This window comes from Falco rusticolus, chromosome 4 (assembly GCF_015220075.1).
Source record: "Falco rusticolus isolate bFalRus1 chromosome 4, bFalRus1.pri, whole genome shotgun sequence".
NCBI lineage: Eukaryota > Metazoa > Chordata > Aves > Falconiformes > Falconidae > Falco > Falco rusticolus.
The window spans coordinates 3,166,203-3,181,614 of NC_051190.1; the positions used below are offsets into that span (position 1 = coordinate 3,166,203).

The window sequence follows — 15,412 nt, forward strand, 5'->3', positions numbered from 1 at the left end:
CCCGGGGAGGAATCCCAGGAATGATGGAATTCTCCTCCTAGCAGGTGGGGAGAGCGGGGCGGCCGCATTGGCCGGGCCCGGCTATGAGCTCAGCATAATTAGGGTAATGAGCGCTGACATCACATCCTCGCAGGTAGGGAGAGCGCGGCGCCGGCGGCCGGGGGGGCGGGGGGGAGCGGAGCTGGGGCTGCCCCGCCCCGCGCCCAGAGCGCGACCCGGCAGCGGGGGCGGGGGGGAGCGGGGCCGGGGCTGCCCCGGGCGGGGGCGGGGTGGGTCTGTGCGTGTCTGCGTGCGTGTCTCTGCGGCTGCGTCTGTGCATGTGTCTGTGCGTGTCTGCGTGTGTGTGTCTGTGCGTGTGCATGCATGTGTGTCTGCGTGAGTGTGTCTGCGTGAGCGTCTGCGTGAGTGTGTGTGCGTGAGTGAGTGTGCGTGTCTGTGTGTCGGTCTGGGTCTGTGTGTGTGTGTATGTATGTGTGCCAGCTGGTGCATGTCTGCGGGTGCGCCCCACCGCCACAGGAAAACCGAACCGCAGGACAGCCGCTGCCCCCTGGCCGGGAACAGAAGCAGACCTTGCAAATCTTTTCTAGAAGTCCAGGGCCACCGCAGTAACGCCTCCCCTGCGAACAAAGTGGCTTCTGCCAGCAGCGACACCCTGCATGCTGTCCCGGTGAAAAGGCAGCCTCGTTCCGCGTGCGGGGAGCGGGCTGGCTTACACGCACAATTAAAATACAGGCAGCATTAAAAATACAGGCACAAGCGATGGAAAGCCAGCGCTGCGGCCAGGCCACATGCTGCAGGGGGCTGGGGCTGATGCCCGCAGTACACTTCCGTTGGTGCAGATCCGGCATTTTCCTTCTGTCCTGCTTACTGCCCGCGCTCCTGCAGTGCATCCCATCTTGCGCTCCCACTCGAGCAAGCTGCCAGAAGCCAGGCTCCTGTAGAACCGATGCCGAGCCATCGCTGTGGTCAGCAAAGCGCTCCCACGCTCCCAGTTCCAGAGGATGGAGCGCCCGTTTACACCTAAAAGGCTAAAGGTTTGCCAGCCACCGCAACAACCCAGTCCCTCAAAACCAGCTTACTGCGAGAAGCGCCACATGCACCTGCCCCCGAAAGCCGACCCCAGCGCCTGGTGCAATTCCCACTGGAATACCGGCACCTCCCGCCCATTCCCAGTGCTTTGCAGCTGCCTTCCAAGTTGTTTTGTTCAAGACTCGAGCAATTTAGGAGCATCTCTTGCTAAAATGCCCGCTTTGAGTAATTTCATGAAATTAAACCATCAGACAGCTTGTGCGCGTGAATGAGCCCCTTCCCAGAAGCCGAGCTAAGGCTCTACCAGTGCCCGCAGAAGGTGGCAATGCCGTTCTCTGCAGCAGGCATCTCAGCCAGTGCATTCGTTACAGAGGAAGAAAGAGAGAGGCAAGCACCGCACTGTGCTGTTCGCACTGAACATCAGTCACCTTTAGAGATTCGGGTCCCATAAAGCTCCGCTTTACCTCTACAAAAGCCCCGAGGAACTGAGGTTGCTGCAGGCAGTTCTTGGGAGGCCATTGCAAAGGGAAAGACTGGGATGGCACGTGAACCTCAGCCCTGCCACGAAAAGCCTTAGGGTTGCAGCTCTGCAGTGAAACCCGAAAAAAGCACAGGGCAACAGAAATACAAAGCGTCTCAGCCGCGTTCTGCTCCTGGCATTCCTCCTACCTCTCCATGTGACAGACGTATAGGCTAATGTAACAAATGCCCCAGTATATAAATGGCAGCACAACTGTCTGCGTTTCCTCAAGGAAAAAAAGAAGTACCAAGACACGGCAAGGTTTATGTTAGATCCTGAAACTGGGATTTATGTATGGAGTATTGGAGACAGCACAGCTCCCACATTTACCCAGAGGAGCAGCCAAAGCAGCAGCCCGGCCAAGTGGCGTGGGAGGCTGCACGGAAGGGAACGGCCAGGGATGAACCAACACGCCCTGCATCTCAATTCCTTGAAAGATTCCGAGTCCACGAAGGGTCTGTGCTGTCCAGTTCCGATTTAAAAATCTATCCAAATCGTGCAAGAATAACTGATATTCAAGTATTTTCATATCCTTGCAAGGACAGGTCATGAGATCTCAGGGCCATCAGAGGGAAGCCAAAAACACATTCCAAACACTAAATGAAACCCAGATTTAGACTCAATGCACTTAGCACATCTAGTAGAAAGATCTCAGTTGCTAAAAAAATGAAAGGCATATAGTCTAGTAACAACCATAAACATTATTTTATATATTTCTTAAACTCTTCATCGATGAAATTTATAACAATATATGCTAGGGGGTTTTCTATTTTTTTAAGTTGATATTGTACTAATAGACTACTGGAAAATATTCTCATTCCCAGCAAGCAGAACAGGAGTTTGATGATCTAATAGTTGGAAAAATGGTTGTCAAAATAGTAATGTAAAAATTATTTGAGGGGAGGGAAAAAGAAGAACATGAAAAATCCTATGAAATGTGGAAAACAAAGCCACAGGCACTGAGAAAATATCTGAAATTGACATTGGTACATACCACTGGAATCAACTGCTGCAGACTAATTACAAAGCTTTTTAATATGTATCTTCAAGAAAAACGTATACCACTCCTGTTTATAACAGCTGGAGGGGAAGAGGTAGGAACGGTTTCTTTGTTTAAAGACACAGAGCTCCTGGGACAAGGAGGAGCTTGAAAAAGGAAAGGTCAAAACAGCTTTTGATCCTTTGGATAAGCCATTACAGCTCCCAGCAAAAGTTTTGGAACAGGATATTTATTAAACATCTAAAGAGTTGGAGCCAACATCAGCTTTCTGGAATCGATGACCCTGTGCATTCCTGGGCAAACACTGCCAGTACAGACAGACTTTCCCACTGAAATTAGGTGTCAATGTTTGTTGGAAAAAAAAAAAAAAAAGTGCAAGTTGTCAAACACTGGAAATCTTTGAAAACAAATCTTAACAGCTAATGCACCATAAGAAAACCTTGTTGAAGCTGCTGAACTCAACAGATGCTAATGCTTAGCCAAGCTGTTCAAAAGGCAAATTCACAAATTAGTAAAGCAAAACCAATCTTGTTTGATGAACCATATTTTGGTTTGCTTGGGTGTTAAAATTTGGTTTTCTTTTTGCGTGCACTTTATAAGTGAATTATGTCAAAGGCTCTTTGCTGACACTGACACCAGCAAAAACACAATTTGCTCAAACACAAAAACTGACCGAGATAGTTGAGGGTTTGTACCTGAACTGAAACAAAAGTAGTGCCTCAGCCCAAACTCAGGCACCCAAGCAGAGCACCTAAGGTACGATTTAAATCCTGGGACAGACTCGGGTAGCCACTCCTGCGCCACGTATATACTAATCCCTGAAAAATTAGTGACATTCCGCATACAGCATAGCCAATGCAACAGAAGATTTAACCAATGCACAAGGGAGTCACAATTGTGAATGACTGCATCTCGGCTGCGGCAGCATCAGCAACGTCTCCCCACTTTCCTGCTGTGCAGGATGCTTGCTGAGCAAAGATTTGCTACCCTGAATCTGTGTAACAGCCCACATCCTCTGGGCCCACTGCACATGGTTTATGTAGAACAATGCGTCAGCACAGTTTCACGGAAAGACACCAATATTTCATGAGCAACAAAAGCTGCTAGGTCATTTCTGGGCATATTGTGATTAATTGCTTTGAACAGTTACCACTGTTGCACAACTTGTTTTACGATTTATTTTTTTCTTAAATATAGAGGAAGCAAAGGACCTGAAAGCAAAGGGGATAAAAAAAGGTATTCTGTCAAGTGCAGTTGCAGTCTATAGGGAGATCTGATGGTCCAGTTCTACAGACCCTACTCAACCATTAATCTTGTAATTATTATTGAAATTAAGCCTGACATCTGTTCCATGACCAACCAAGAAAATAAAACATTTCCACTATAATGTTGGTTAAAAATGCCTTGGGCAAGTTATCTCCCTACATGTGGGCTGCAGCAGTGATACGCCTTACTATTGTGAAAGACTTCAGTGTTAACTAGAGGTGGATACTCCATAGGGAAAGGGACTCAAACTTGTTTTGTTAAAGTATTTTCAAGTGATTTCAGCTTGTAAACCTAGCAGCAGGGGGCACATGCCGTGTGTTACTCCGATCTACAATACAAGTGTGAAGCTACAAAGGAGATGGTCTTTTTCCTTTAGGTGCCCATTTGAGGAAGTAATTTGCCAGCTGGCATTCACTGCATGTAGAAGAAGAATTCATAAGAGTTATTCCAATTTCTTACTGCAATCTCACTTTTGTTTTTCAAACAGGAGCAACACAGATACTTCTGTTACAACAGACAGGAAGGCACGAAGTTGCCTGAAGAGAAGCCCAAGATACACTAAACTCTGCACAAAGATGACCGAGTTTGTGCCAGAAGCAAACACTTCTTCCAAAGCTATCACAGAACACCATTATTGGTCACAGGCTTAATAAGGTATGTCATGGCTTCTGTCAGTACAATTATAATGCACGCCTCCCATCTATCCACATCTTCTTTTAATAAAATAGGTTAATTTTTACACCAGCAAACATCTTTTTTCAATGCTAACACTGCTAAACTCTGAATCTAAAAGTCTCCCCTGCAAAAACCTAAATTCATTTGCACTGCACCTCAAAGCTATCTTATATAAAACCAGACTCAAATTCAAAACACTGTAGCACATAAGATTTAAAAAGGCACTTTTAAATTTTTTTGAATATAGTTTATTATTTCATTAGACCATAATGTGTTAAATTGCAGTAATTCCAGACAGACAAGTTGATCCAAACTTTAAGTTGATGGAGATGGTTATTTATTACCTGCTTCAAGACAAAGCTTGCCCTCTTCATAATTGTCTGCACCATCATCCAAAGGAAGATTAAAAGAGACAGTATAATTTCAGTTGGAGCAGGGTCATAACAGCAGCATAATCTTCAAGCAAACAATGAGATACTTTCAGAGTCAAACAGAAATATGAACACCATTAACTCTGTTCTTTCAGAACATTTAACCACAGGTACTTTTTGCTTGCTTTGTTCTAGAGAAGAGGAAGATTCCACCCTATGGATGTTCCCATAAGATGAAGACAGACAAGATAGCGGGGGATGGGGGGAGGAAAAAAAAGAAGAAAAACAGAGTATCAGTTTAACAAATTAAAAGCACTCTTTGGCCATAACTCACTGGTTTTAATTTGTTGAAGTTTTGTCAAACACCAATAAAATGACCCCAACTGGTTCACAGCAAAACTCTGGTTGGCAAATTCAGCATAAAAGAAAGGTCAGTATCATCAGTGATACACAAATATAGGTATATATTCAGAGTAATGTATTTCTGATTCTTCCCCTCTTCCTGTGCAGTACATTTATGCATATAATAGATTTAACTCCCTACTAGATTTGTATCCTAACTTTCACATAAGACAAGAAAAACTTTAGTGCAACTGGAATCATTAAAGTCATGAACAGGTTGCAGTTCATGATTAGATGCAAGATTGTTTTAAGAGTTTACATAGTAACTCATTGTAAATTAGATAATTTACATACATTTCAAGGTTGCAAGAAAAGGTTGTTCAGTCACCAGAATTTCTTCTAAACCAAAGACACCAGCAGTAGGTCACTGGACAAAAGTAATATGCCTGCCTAAAGCAACTGGACACCAGAAGACTGTCTAAAGCCCTCTTAAACATCCCCAACTGTCAGCTCAAAGGAGCATCAGGGAAATCACACTGGAAGAATCAAGTTTAGTCCCATCTGTCGGACGAAAATACTCGCACCAACTTTAATAGTGTTTCTATGTGCCAACTCCATAGCTTGTACACTGTGACCCTGGTAATTATTGAGGACTTGAAATTCCTACTGACTAGCGATTTCTCGACTAAGGTCTGTTACCTCACCAGAACAAGTGGGCTTTCTCCTCAGGTTTCCAGATGTGCTGTAACCGCTGTGGTTGCTGAGTGGCTTGCAGAAGGCTGCAGGTGACACCGGTGCAGCCTTGCTGCCTGCAGTCCCTCAGGGATTGAGACGGGGCTGGAAGACACTACTGAGGCAGCTGCGCAAATACAAGGGGAACATCCGCCAGCCATCAGATCATTTGAGTCCTGAACTCAGGAGGGTAGAAGGGTTTGAGTTTGTTTTGGTTTTTTTCCTGTTGTTTTTAATACAAATAACATACTCATTTTCAATTCTACATGGGAAAGAGAATTTTGCTGAAATTAGGCACAAATTAACTAGACAAGGAACAGAGAAGACATTCTTTAAACAACAAAAAGTAAAGCAGAAGGAAACAGGTACTTTAAAAACACCTATGCAAGTACAACCTTTAAATATAATCCACTTTAAAACGTCATAGGAATTTAAAGCACAGTGATGTAGTTTCATCATCCACCGTTGTCTGACAGTTTGAATGTGAGTTTGTACAAAGTGCTACAGACTCAAGCCTTCTACTTGGCAAATTTCTAATCCAAGGACGCAGGGTCAGAGTTAGTAGTGAGTGTGTAGAATGTGCACAATCTGATCTTGTAGGATGTATGCCCCAATGCCAGACTTTGGAGGCAATGGGGGTGGCAGGAAGAGATTGGCTAGATTTTACTGTAAAAATAATCTAGTTTCAAAAAGCCTTGTCCCAGACTGTAATGCTGAAGCACTGCAACAGCATCATGAGAGACACTGGTAGGCTGCTTTGTATCACTCCTGCAGCACTTCTTGAAGCATTCTAAGATACTACTAACTTCTTGGCTCTCACTATTGTCTTGTACGGGGAGTCAGCCAGACATTTCATCACTGCATAACAGCAAGAAAACTTGAGGATGGCAACATTAAAAGAAAAAAACCAAAACCACAAACAAAACCAGAAAAACACTCAATGCCCCTTTCTCATGCTTCACTAATTTTAAAATAGGAGGTTTGGAGAAACTTTGGCAGGAGACAGATTAAAAAAATAATCCACTGTGTGGGAACACAACCGTTCAAATTCACCGGTTATACAATAAAGCTAGACAGATTCGATGTAAGAGAAGTAATACAAATTAATTCAATAAAGCCAAAATGAGATACTTAACTAAACTATTTACTTAGCTTGTTTAATTGAGTAGGGAAGTCATTTTAAACATCAGGCTCAAGTCCTTCAAAGAAGGTCTCATGGTACAACACAGGCCAGTGAAGGAACTAAAAGACAGTGTTATGACCATTTATTTATTTATTTGTTTGTTTTGTTTTTAAAGACAGTCCCTTATGGTTGCAAACTCCTAAGAATCAAATTCTATTCAAATGTAAAACGACAAAGAACCCTCTACAGCCATTGCACTTACATGAAGTTTCAGTCAGATTAGAATATTGGTCTTTGTGGCTGCATGACCTTCATTTTCCCAGGAAAAGAAGTGCCCAACTGTCAAAATAGCCATCCACCACCATTTATGAAAAGGTTTTGGCAGGATGCTGGGTTTTTAAAGCAAAAATGACAAGTAAGTTACTAGATTAAAGATGTAACTGAAATATTTAGAGTTTTCATGAATAATTTCAGAATGTATAGTCTGAAGCTTCCTGTTCGTGCACTAAAACTTAATCCCTTTCTTAACATTTCTGATTTAACAAGTCTGAGTAAGAGGTTAAAACATGCAAGAGTAAAATGATTACAGCCTCTCCCTAAAGCAGCCATTAAGTTCAGGATCAGTTGGCAACTGTGCTGCAGATTTTTATCTAGAAACACAGGTAAATAAGGTCACTGCAAAAGTTTATGAAACCACAGTATCAAGCGTTACAGGGCAGCTGTTCACTCAAACAAAAAAATATACCAGAGAATGGCTATACAAAGGTAACATGTCTTTTTCCTGCAGTAAGTAATACAAATAAAATTCATTTTCTATGCATTCAGAATATATGGCTGGCAGAAGTGAATCTGAAAATGAAGAATGCTTTGTCCTCTGTCACCACCTTACCCATGAAAAACTATCAGACACACACTGACCCTGACATTCTGACCTTCAAAGTATATTTCAATTTCAAATTCTATTTTTAAATTAATTGCTGGGAAAAGGCATGAGTCACCACCCTGCTTGGATCCCCCTCTACTGGACAGTCACCAAGTGCTATGTTTATTCTGAAGTTTCCCAAGTTGGAACAGGCTCTAGCATTACCTCCTCAATTGATTTAAAGAACATGGACCTTACAGTTCAGTTCCCTAAGCTACGCAGGGATACCATCCTCTGTATCCATCTTTATCCTCCCAAGCTGGCACAGGTGCTTGTGGCAAACATCAGGACGCTATGGGATACTACGAAGTCCAGCTCAGTAATAGAAAGCAATCACGCTTGTTCAGCTGTACCCTACCTAGAGGCACCTTGTTTATGGTAAGGCTGCAGCTGTTACTCTCCATCTGTTAGTCAAATCACTGACATTGAAGGTCAACCAAATCTAAAGAGAAACCTCACTGAAGCACAGGTGAGAAATACAGGCTCTGCAGTCGAAACAAAGTCAGGTGTGTGCAATACAGCCGGTATTTGAAGGGTCACATAGCCAGACACCTGGAGGAACTCACGCCTCAAATACTTGGAAAAAGGGGAAATGAGCAAGCAATAAAGAACAAATCTTACCTATGTTGATGGAGGAAGTCAGTGTCCTGTGTGGTGCGGTTTTATGTACTCCTCAAATCTTAAGTTTAGGAGCAGCCAAACATAACGCTGCTAGCCAAATGGGTTGTGAACAATAGTCGGCAAGTTAATAAAGGGACACAATAACAAGATTAAGGACTGTAAAGAGAAGGGGAAACCAGAATCTATGGATATGCATCCAGTCACATTTTGATTTTCCATTCATCCTGTGTCATCTAGTTTATTCCCTCTGAAACATGAGCTACTTACATACTTCACTGGCACTGTCGACCTCAGAGCAGCTAGGCCCATGCTGCTGACTCACCTACGGAAATCCTTAGTAGTTTGATTGGGTCCAGGCTCTTCATTACAAAGAAGCCTTTTAAGACATCAAGAAATAAATCATCTGCGTGGTTGCCTTTAATGAAAGCACTGTTAGACAGGAAAAAAGGGGATGGAGCATGAAACAGTATCCATGGTGGAACGGCCAAACTAGAAAAGAGGGATGTCTGAAGAACAAAATGAAAGTCAAGAAGGGAAACAATAAAACAATAAAGCAGTATGGAAATCAAGCAGGAAGGTATAAACAGGAAAGTTACAAATAGAATGAAAAGCTAAAGTGACTGTTTTTTGTGAAAGAACAAACACACCTCATTACGACAAGGAGTTAGTAACATAGTCCCATGTACTAACTTCCCGTGCAACAATCACTAGTCATTTTAGTGGATTACAGCTGTACGACCGTAAGAAATCATTTCCACATACTGCTGAGGAACTTCAAAAGCAACTAACAAGTCTGAAATCAATCTCTCTTCTCTTAAAAGTTTTACATAGCAAAACGTTGTAACCACTGCATAAAGTATTTTACATTAACAATAGAGAGGAGCTCAGACTGCAAGCTGCTCTAGGCTGATTCATTCATGGCGCTCTGCCAAAAAAACAAATACATTCAAGACCAATGGCCTCAAGGGGAAAGGTAGGCCACTTTTTAAAAAGCACAGAGATAAATGATTTACAGAACAGAATACAGTTTAAGATTTCAGCCTATATGGATGATGAGGAAGGACTTTCTTAGGTCTCACCAAGATTTACTGCACAGGCTTGAACACTGGCAATGTATCAACAGATGGAGTAAACTAGGAACTATTAAACTGGGATTTGCAAAACTCTCTCCAAAGAGCAAGAAATGACCCATTATATTACTATACACAAAGAAAGTTCATAAAGCCAAATCAAGATATGCAATGGGTATTTCAGCCATGCAAGACAAACACGGCCAGTTCAGATTGCAGGCAAATGCTACAGTAAAGTAACACCTGTAAAGGGAAGGACCAACCCACTGGCAGCACGACAAACAGTTTAAAGGTTGGGAGGGTTTGACGCCATACAGCATCTGCTGCACATAAAAATGTTTAATTAGCTGCTAAACAGCAAGCAGTACATTCCTATTTTTTTCTGTGAGAACATTATTTCTTGAATAAATGCCCTTGCTTAGCCAGCAAGGTTCAGAAGGAAGATAGCTGTTGCACTACGGGAGCAGAGGCCAACTCATTCTCACACATCAGACTGACTTGTAATTGACTTCTGATGTTTTGAACCACCATTTCAATAGCATGCACCTTTTGAAACACCAAAACAACCCTAAAATGTGTCTTCAATACTCAGAACATTATCTTTAACGGTATTGCTAATGGCTTTTAAAAGCAAGCTACTCTTAAATGCTTCTCTAGAGTTACAACTGCATTTCATCAGTTAAAAAATTCTAGATTTAACTGCTGCTCATCCCCCAAACTTAGCAGCGGTGAGAAACTGCAGAGAAGCAGAAACACCAAGCCTCTTAGGATGCAAGATATCCTTGTAGGACAGTCTATTTTAAGTTCTGGTGTGCACACATCTCCAAGGTACCCTCTCTCAATAAAAGGGAAAGCCACAATTTCAAGGTAGCAAATAACCATCAAAGGAAACAAGCTGTTAGAATCCAGCCTTCACTTATGCTGCAGCCATGTCCCAGGAGGGGCTCAGCAGTGTCCCAGCTGTACTGAGACATCACGTACATCTTAAAAAAAAATGTTTACTTCTATAAATTTAAGCCCAAGGTATATGTTGCCATTAGTCTCAAAAAGGAATTACATACCTATTCAATAATGGTAGTAACGTATGCATTTTAAGTCAAATATTTGATTAAATGCTTTGCTAGTAAGAATTCTCAACCAGATGTTGGACAACCTTATGACACATGATCTCTCTCAACCAGTGCTTGAAGCAGTTATAATTTATGAGCCAGTGATTTCACATCCTGTGGTGCTGTTATTTAACCGGGTTTTAAAAGCCCCATCCTCACCTTTTTGTAAAGAAAAAAGAAGGAAAAAAACCCCAAAAACCCAACCAACAACAAAAAAAAAACCCCAGGCTGGGAAGGATGGTTTTATTCAATGATAGTGCTTCCCAGTATGGCTCATGACGTAAAACTTCACCTAACCGCACTATTATAGGAGGAAGGAATGAGCTGCCTAAAAGGCAAGTGTCTAGTTTTACCACTGCCTACTTTTTGTTCTTTTTAGTTTGGTCATTTTGCTTATTCTAAGGATAAGTTTTTGCTCTATCTGTGCACCACAGATGTCCCCTCTTTTCTTCCCTCTCAACTCACACATTTTTGTACAGCACCTAGGAAAGCCTGCCTCCTTGAGAGAATTATGGGAATCACAAAAATGCAATAGTTAAATTTTCTTTTACAGACGTAAAGAGGAGATAAATGAGACAAAATTTGGAGTAACATTTTAGTTATTTAGCCTGAATTATTGAGTAATGTATCCAGTACATGGAATAGATTTCTAACAATCCAGTGTGCAGCAATTGGCATTTTTTTAAAAACACAAAACCTGTATTTTTCTGCTTACAGTATTAATTTTCAAAATGTTGACTATAGGAACAGAATTCACACACACACACAGAAAAACACAGTTTCACCGAGAGTGATCTTGCTGAATTTATCAAGGATAAATCCTCACCAGTGGTGATCATCATCCCCTTTAGAAAGTGTTGAGGCTCACTTAGACCCTTTTCCCACACAGCCTTAAAAGAAAACAAACACGACTACAAAAGAAAGCCCGGAACATAAAAGATTTAAAAGATTCAGTTACAGTAAAAATAAATGAATAAATAATTATGCGAACTATTCATGCAAAGATTTATTTTTTAAATTGTCCCGTTTCCTACAAGGAGTTAATACATTATGTGTTGTCAATTCCAGTTCCCAAATTTTTTTTGTATCCTAAAACTTTCACAGATGAGGACTCTCCCCACCGCCCCCCCAAATAATACAGCGGACGCTACTAAAAATTTGCTAACACTAAATTGCTGGTGTAAAAATCACTTTTGTCCATTCTCCTGCCCATATGCAGTTCACCCTACAGTGTACTTCATTTGGGACTAAAAATAAAAGCCGTTACTTCATTTGATCACTGAATCAGGCAGTTCTGCCAGCGCTGCACTTCTTACCTGGTAACTATTTTCATGACTCCATCCTGAATCTTTTCTTGTGCTGTTCATTTGGCCAAAAGCTTTGTATCTGTCCGAGTCTGTTTCTACCACTGGGATCAGTATTCTCTGTTCTTAAGAATTTTCCACCGAGCATACCTAAGTAAGTCAACATCTGATTTCAGATTTCTTTTTTACTACAGCTTATGCTGAAATGTAAAAAATTGTATGGCTGTTTCAAGTTTTCACTGCATATGAAGTTAATTTTAAGGTGGATAGGGTGTATTTTGTATAAAAGACTTCTAGATTATCCAGAAAGGAACCTCTTCATGCAAACAAAAAGATCCAGCCAAAACCCAAGGTTAATTTAATTTAAGCAGTGGCTTAAATTCTCTAGCTCTATTTCTTATAACATAAACTTTTCAAATGGGGGATTTTGGCCTCTTACTAATAGGGACAGAGAATGCTAGTCCCATGCACTCAGACATTCTCTAGCTGAAATCGCTTCTTTTGCAGAATATGCCACCGTAAAAAGGCTAGTCAGCCTTCTAATATCAGAAAAGGGACATCTGAGGGGATTTGTCTCAGATTTTAGATCTATCATCAATGGATATCGCAAAGTGTTAGGAATATGCCTACGACTTTAGAAAATTACAATTTCACAGTAATAATATTTTCCAAGAAAATAATAAAAAAGGGACACGTTTATTTCTCGACTCTGGAATCAAATTTTTGCCACTTTAAACGCAAATATTTTAGAATACTCAATATTTAAAAGTTACCATGTGATTAAAGTAAGCCTGAATGAGTCATATTACATACAATAATGTATTTTCTGTCTTCTTACTTAAATTTACGCTTTGAACTGCTCCCTGGAAACAATTAACAGCCAATTTCATTCCAATAATTTTTTTATGCAGGAGCACTGTATCAAATGTAGCTTGAGAGATGGCCCTACTAATCACATAATACACAATAAAAAAAAGTGCTAACCAGGAGAGACACTTTATTTCCATTTTTTACCTTTAAATTATTTTTATCAATGACACTCTCACAAATAAAATGAAGTGTTCTCTCAATTTATTCATATTAAGAAAAACATCCAAAATTGGCAAACCCACCTGACTCAGTGCAAAAAATATTCTATTTACAACAGATATTCCAAATTTACTGCATCACACATGAATACAGCCAGAAATATTCATCCTTTAATGGCATGATTAATATAACATGCTATGTAAAAGTCCATTTTTCTCTAGTTTAGCTAAAAGCAAGGGAGAATAAGTTTTATTTTTGTGGACAGGATTTTCAGGAAAAAAAATAATAGAAGAATCAAAAAATAGGTAGTTGCTCATAAAATTCCCAACTTTAAAGCACTTAGACTCTTCTGCCAAATAACAGGTATTTCATAAATCTGCACAAGTAGATCCTGAAGGTCACTGAAAGTGTGCCTTTCCTTCCAACTGTGACACTTCTGACAATGCTTAGCCATGAGCTGGGCAGTTGTCACCTCAGCCTCATGAAAGGAACATGAGTTTTTATGAAAAGATCTGATACCTGCCAAGCCTGTCATTTCAAACACTCTCCCACACTGAACATCAATTGTTGAAGTTCTTTGATTCAGAATGTCACACATCTGAGAAAAAAATTTACTTTTGATGAAGTCTACCCTGCAGAAGCACCCAGTAAGCATCTTCAGAAGAATTCTAAGGATGAACTTGTAAGTGCAGAAATAATGTGGTTTTGAGAGGACAGTTTCATATCTACTTAAAACTCAATGGACTCTCCCATTCCATAAGCTCCTGAAAGAACTAACATTGGGACAGTGAATATTTTCAAAGAGTCTGAGGGTATTTTGGAAAATAAAGCTAGCAATACATAGAAAATGAGTGTCTTTGGGTTTTAATTCATATGTACAAGCAATCTTTTTAACTCAGGGTTTCTGAAAATCCAAGCTACAGTACAAATGAAAATTCATTTCAGAATTTACAGAATATAATTCCTTTGCCCAATTACCATCAAACCTTCCCCCACTAACAAAAAAATCCTATTTTAGTAGCAAAATTGGGCATGTAAATTATTAGAACAGACTTCTTAAACTCACTTTAATCTTCTCAAGTAGGCAAAGCAACATCTGCAAAATATTTAGAGAAATAGTACCATTTATTTACCCATTACACAGTATGCCAAGACTCAAGATGTCTTCCTTAACCATCCCTTTGTCATTTTATATAGTTTCTTCATACTGTATGTTACAGATTTCTTTGGTCCTAAAAAAAAAAAAAAAAAAAAAAAAGTCCAGAAAATATCAACATTTAGAAAGGCTAACTCAAAAACTAGGTTATCGCTACATTACATAAAATATTTCCCTGGAACAATGACAACCTAATCCATCAGGCAGATATGCAAATAACCTTCTTGTCACATTGATAACAGTAAATAATGACACAAAAAAATCCTTTTAATAGTACCAAAGGATGCACAATAGAATAGGTTCATCCTGAAGGCCTGATGATATTGCATACATGCATGTTGTAGAGACAATGACCAAAGTATAGCAGATGTAGAGGTTAATGATAAAACTCCTAACCAGTACAGAGGGAAACTTCTAATTCACATCACTGTTCCTAGATGCCAAATACAGCAAGGCTTTTAAACCATCTGCGCCTACTGCAGACCCTCACCAAACAAACACATTGTGCTTTTCAAGCCCTTTCTGATCTCCTGCTAGGTAGCACATCCAGCTGCACAGGACTGTACTCTGGCCCAATAATGGGCAGCAGCAACGTGACAGACTATATTCTGCAGCAGGACACCAAAGCAGCACTTTTCTCTAAAATCCAGGCTGTTTGGCTTGCAGGTTAATTAGCTGGCCACATCTGTAAAAAGAATCTAGTTGTCGAAGCATTTTGGCTTTTGAGACAAGAGCCCATCCCCAGATTCTGTGTGTTTGAAGAGGCCTGATCATCGAACACCACAGCTATGCCCAAAGCTATGCAGCCAAAGTGCTACTGAAGGGACAAGGGGGAGAAGGGAGAGTGTGGTGAACCAGGACAGAAGAACAGACTACTCAAGCTCAAGCAAGACAAGCAAACTCTGCATGACTGGCAGACCACAACTTTACTTCCAAATCCTACTTGACCAATTTCTTCTGCTAATCAGATTTTAGTTAGCCTTGGACTTGGTTGCTTTGCTGTAGACCAGTTCTACGCAACTGAGAAGCATCACGCTGATGTCCATCTTGGTTAAATGTAATCAAACACTGCACACCACTAGCAGCTTTCCAGGACAAACAAACTCAGAGCATTGCTATGCAAAAGCTTGTGAATTAAAAATG

The 15,412-nt window shown here is 40.7% G+C and overlaps 1 protein-coding gene and 1 long non-coding RNA gene across 12 annotated transcripts in view; one reads left to right on the top strand and one right to left on the bottom strand.

Annotated features, from left to right (window-relative positions):
- The first annotated feature begins 20 nt into the window (after positions 1 to 20).
- LOC119147352 lies at positions 21 to 5,138 on the top strand. Its single transcript, XR_005104006.1, has 3 exons — positions 21 to 133; positions 4,303 to 4,469; positions 5,057 to 5,138. It is a non-coding gene; the product is annotated as an uncharacterized LOC119147352 (long non-coding RNA).
- The window catches only part of TAMM41 (TAM41 mitochondrial translocator assembly and maintenance homolog), a 33,798-nt gene continuing 23,101 nt past the window's right edge, over positions 4,716 to 15,412 (bottom strand). Inside the window, exons 8-11 of one of the 11 annotated variants that reach the window (XR_005104003.1) lie at positions 14,247 to 14,345; positions 12,097 to 12,234; positions 11,607 to 11,670; positions 4,716 to 9,030 (exon numbers count right to left, since the gene is read on the bottom strand). Coding sequence is in view for 2 of the 11 variants with exons in the window: in XM_037386226.1 (XP_037242123.1) it covers positions 14,269 to 14,345 (77 nt within the window). In the remaining 9 variants the exon portion in view is untranslated. Of the gene's footprint in view, positions 12,235 to 13,133; positions 13,340 to 14,246; positions 14,346 to 15,412 lie in introns of those variants that run through there. The other 10 variants (XR_005104004.1, XR_005103999.1, XR_005103997.1 and 7 more) reach the window with 10 other exon arrangements.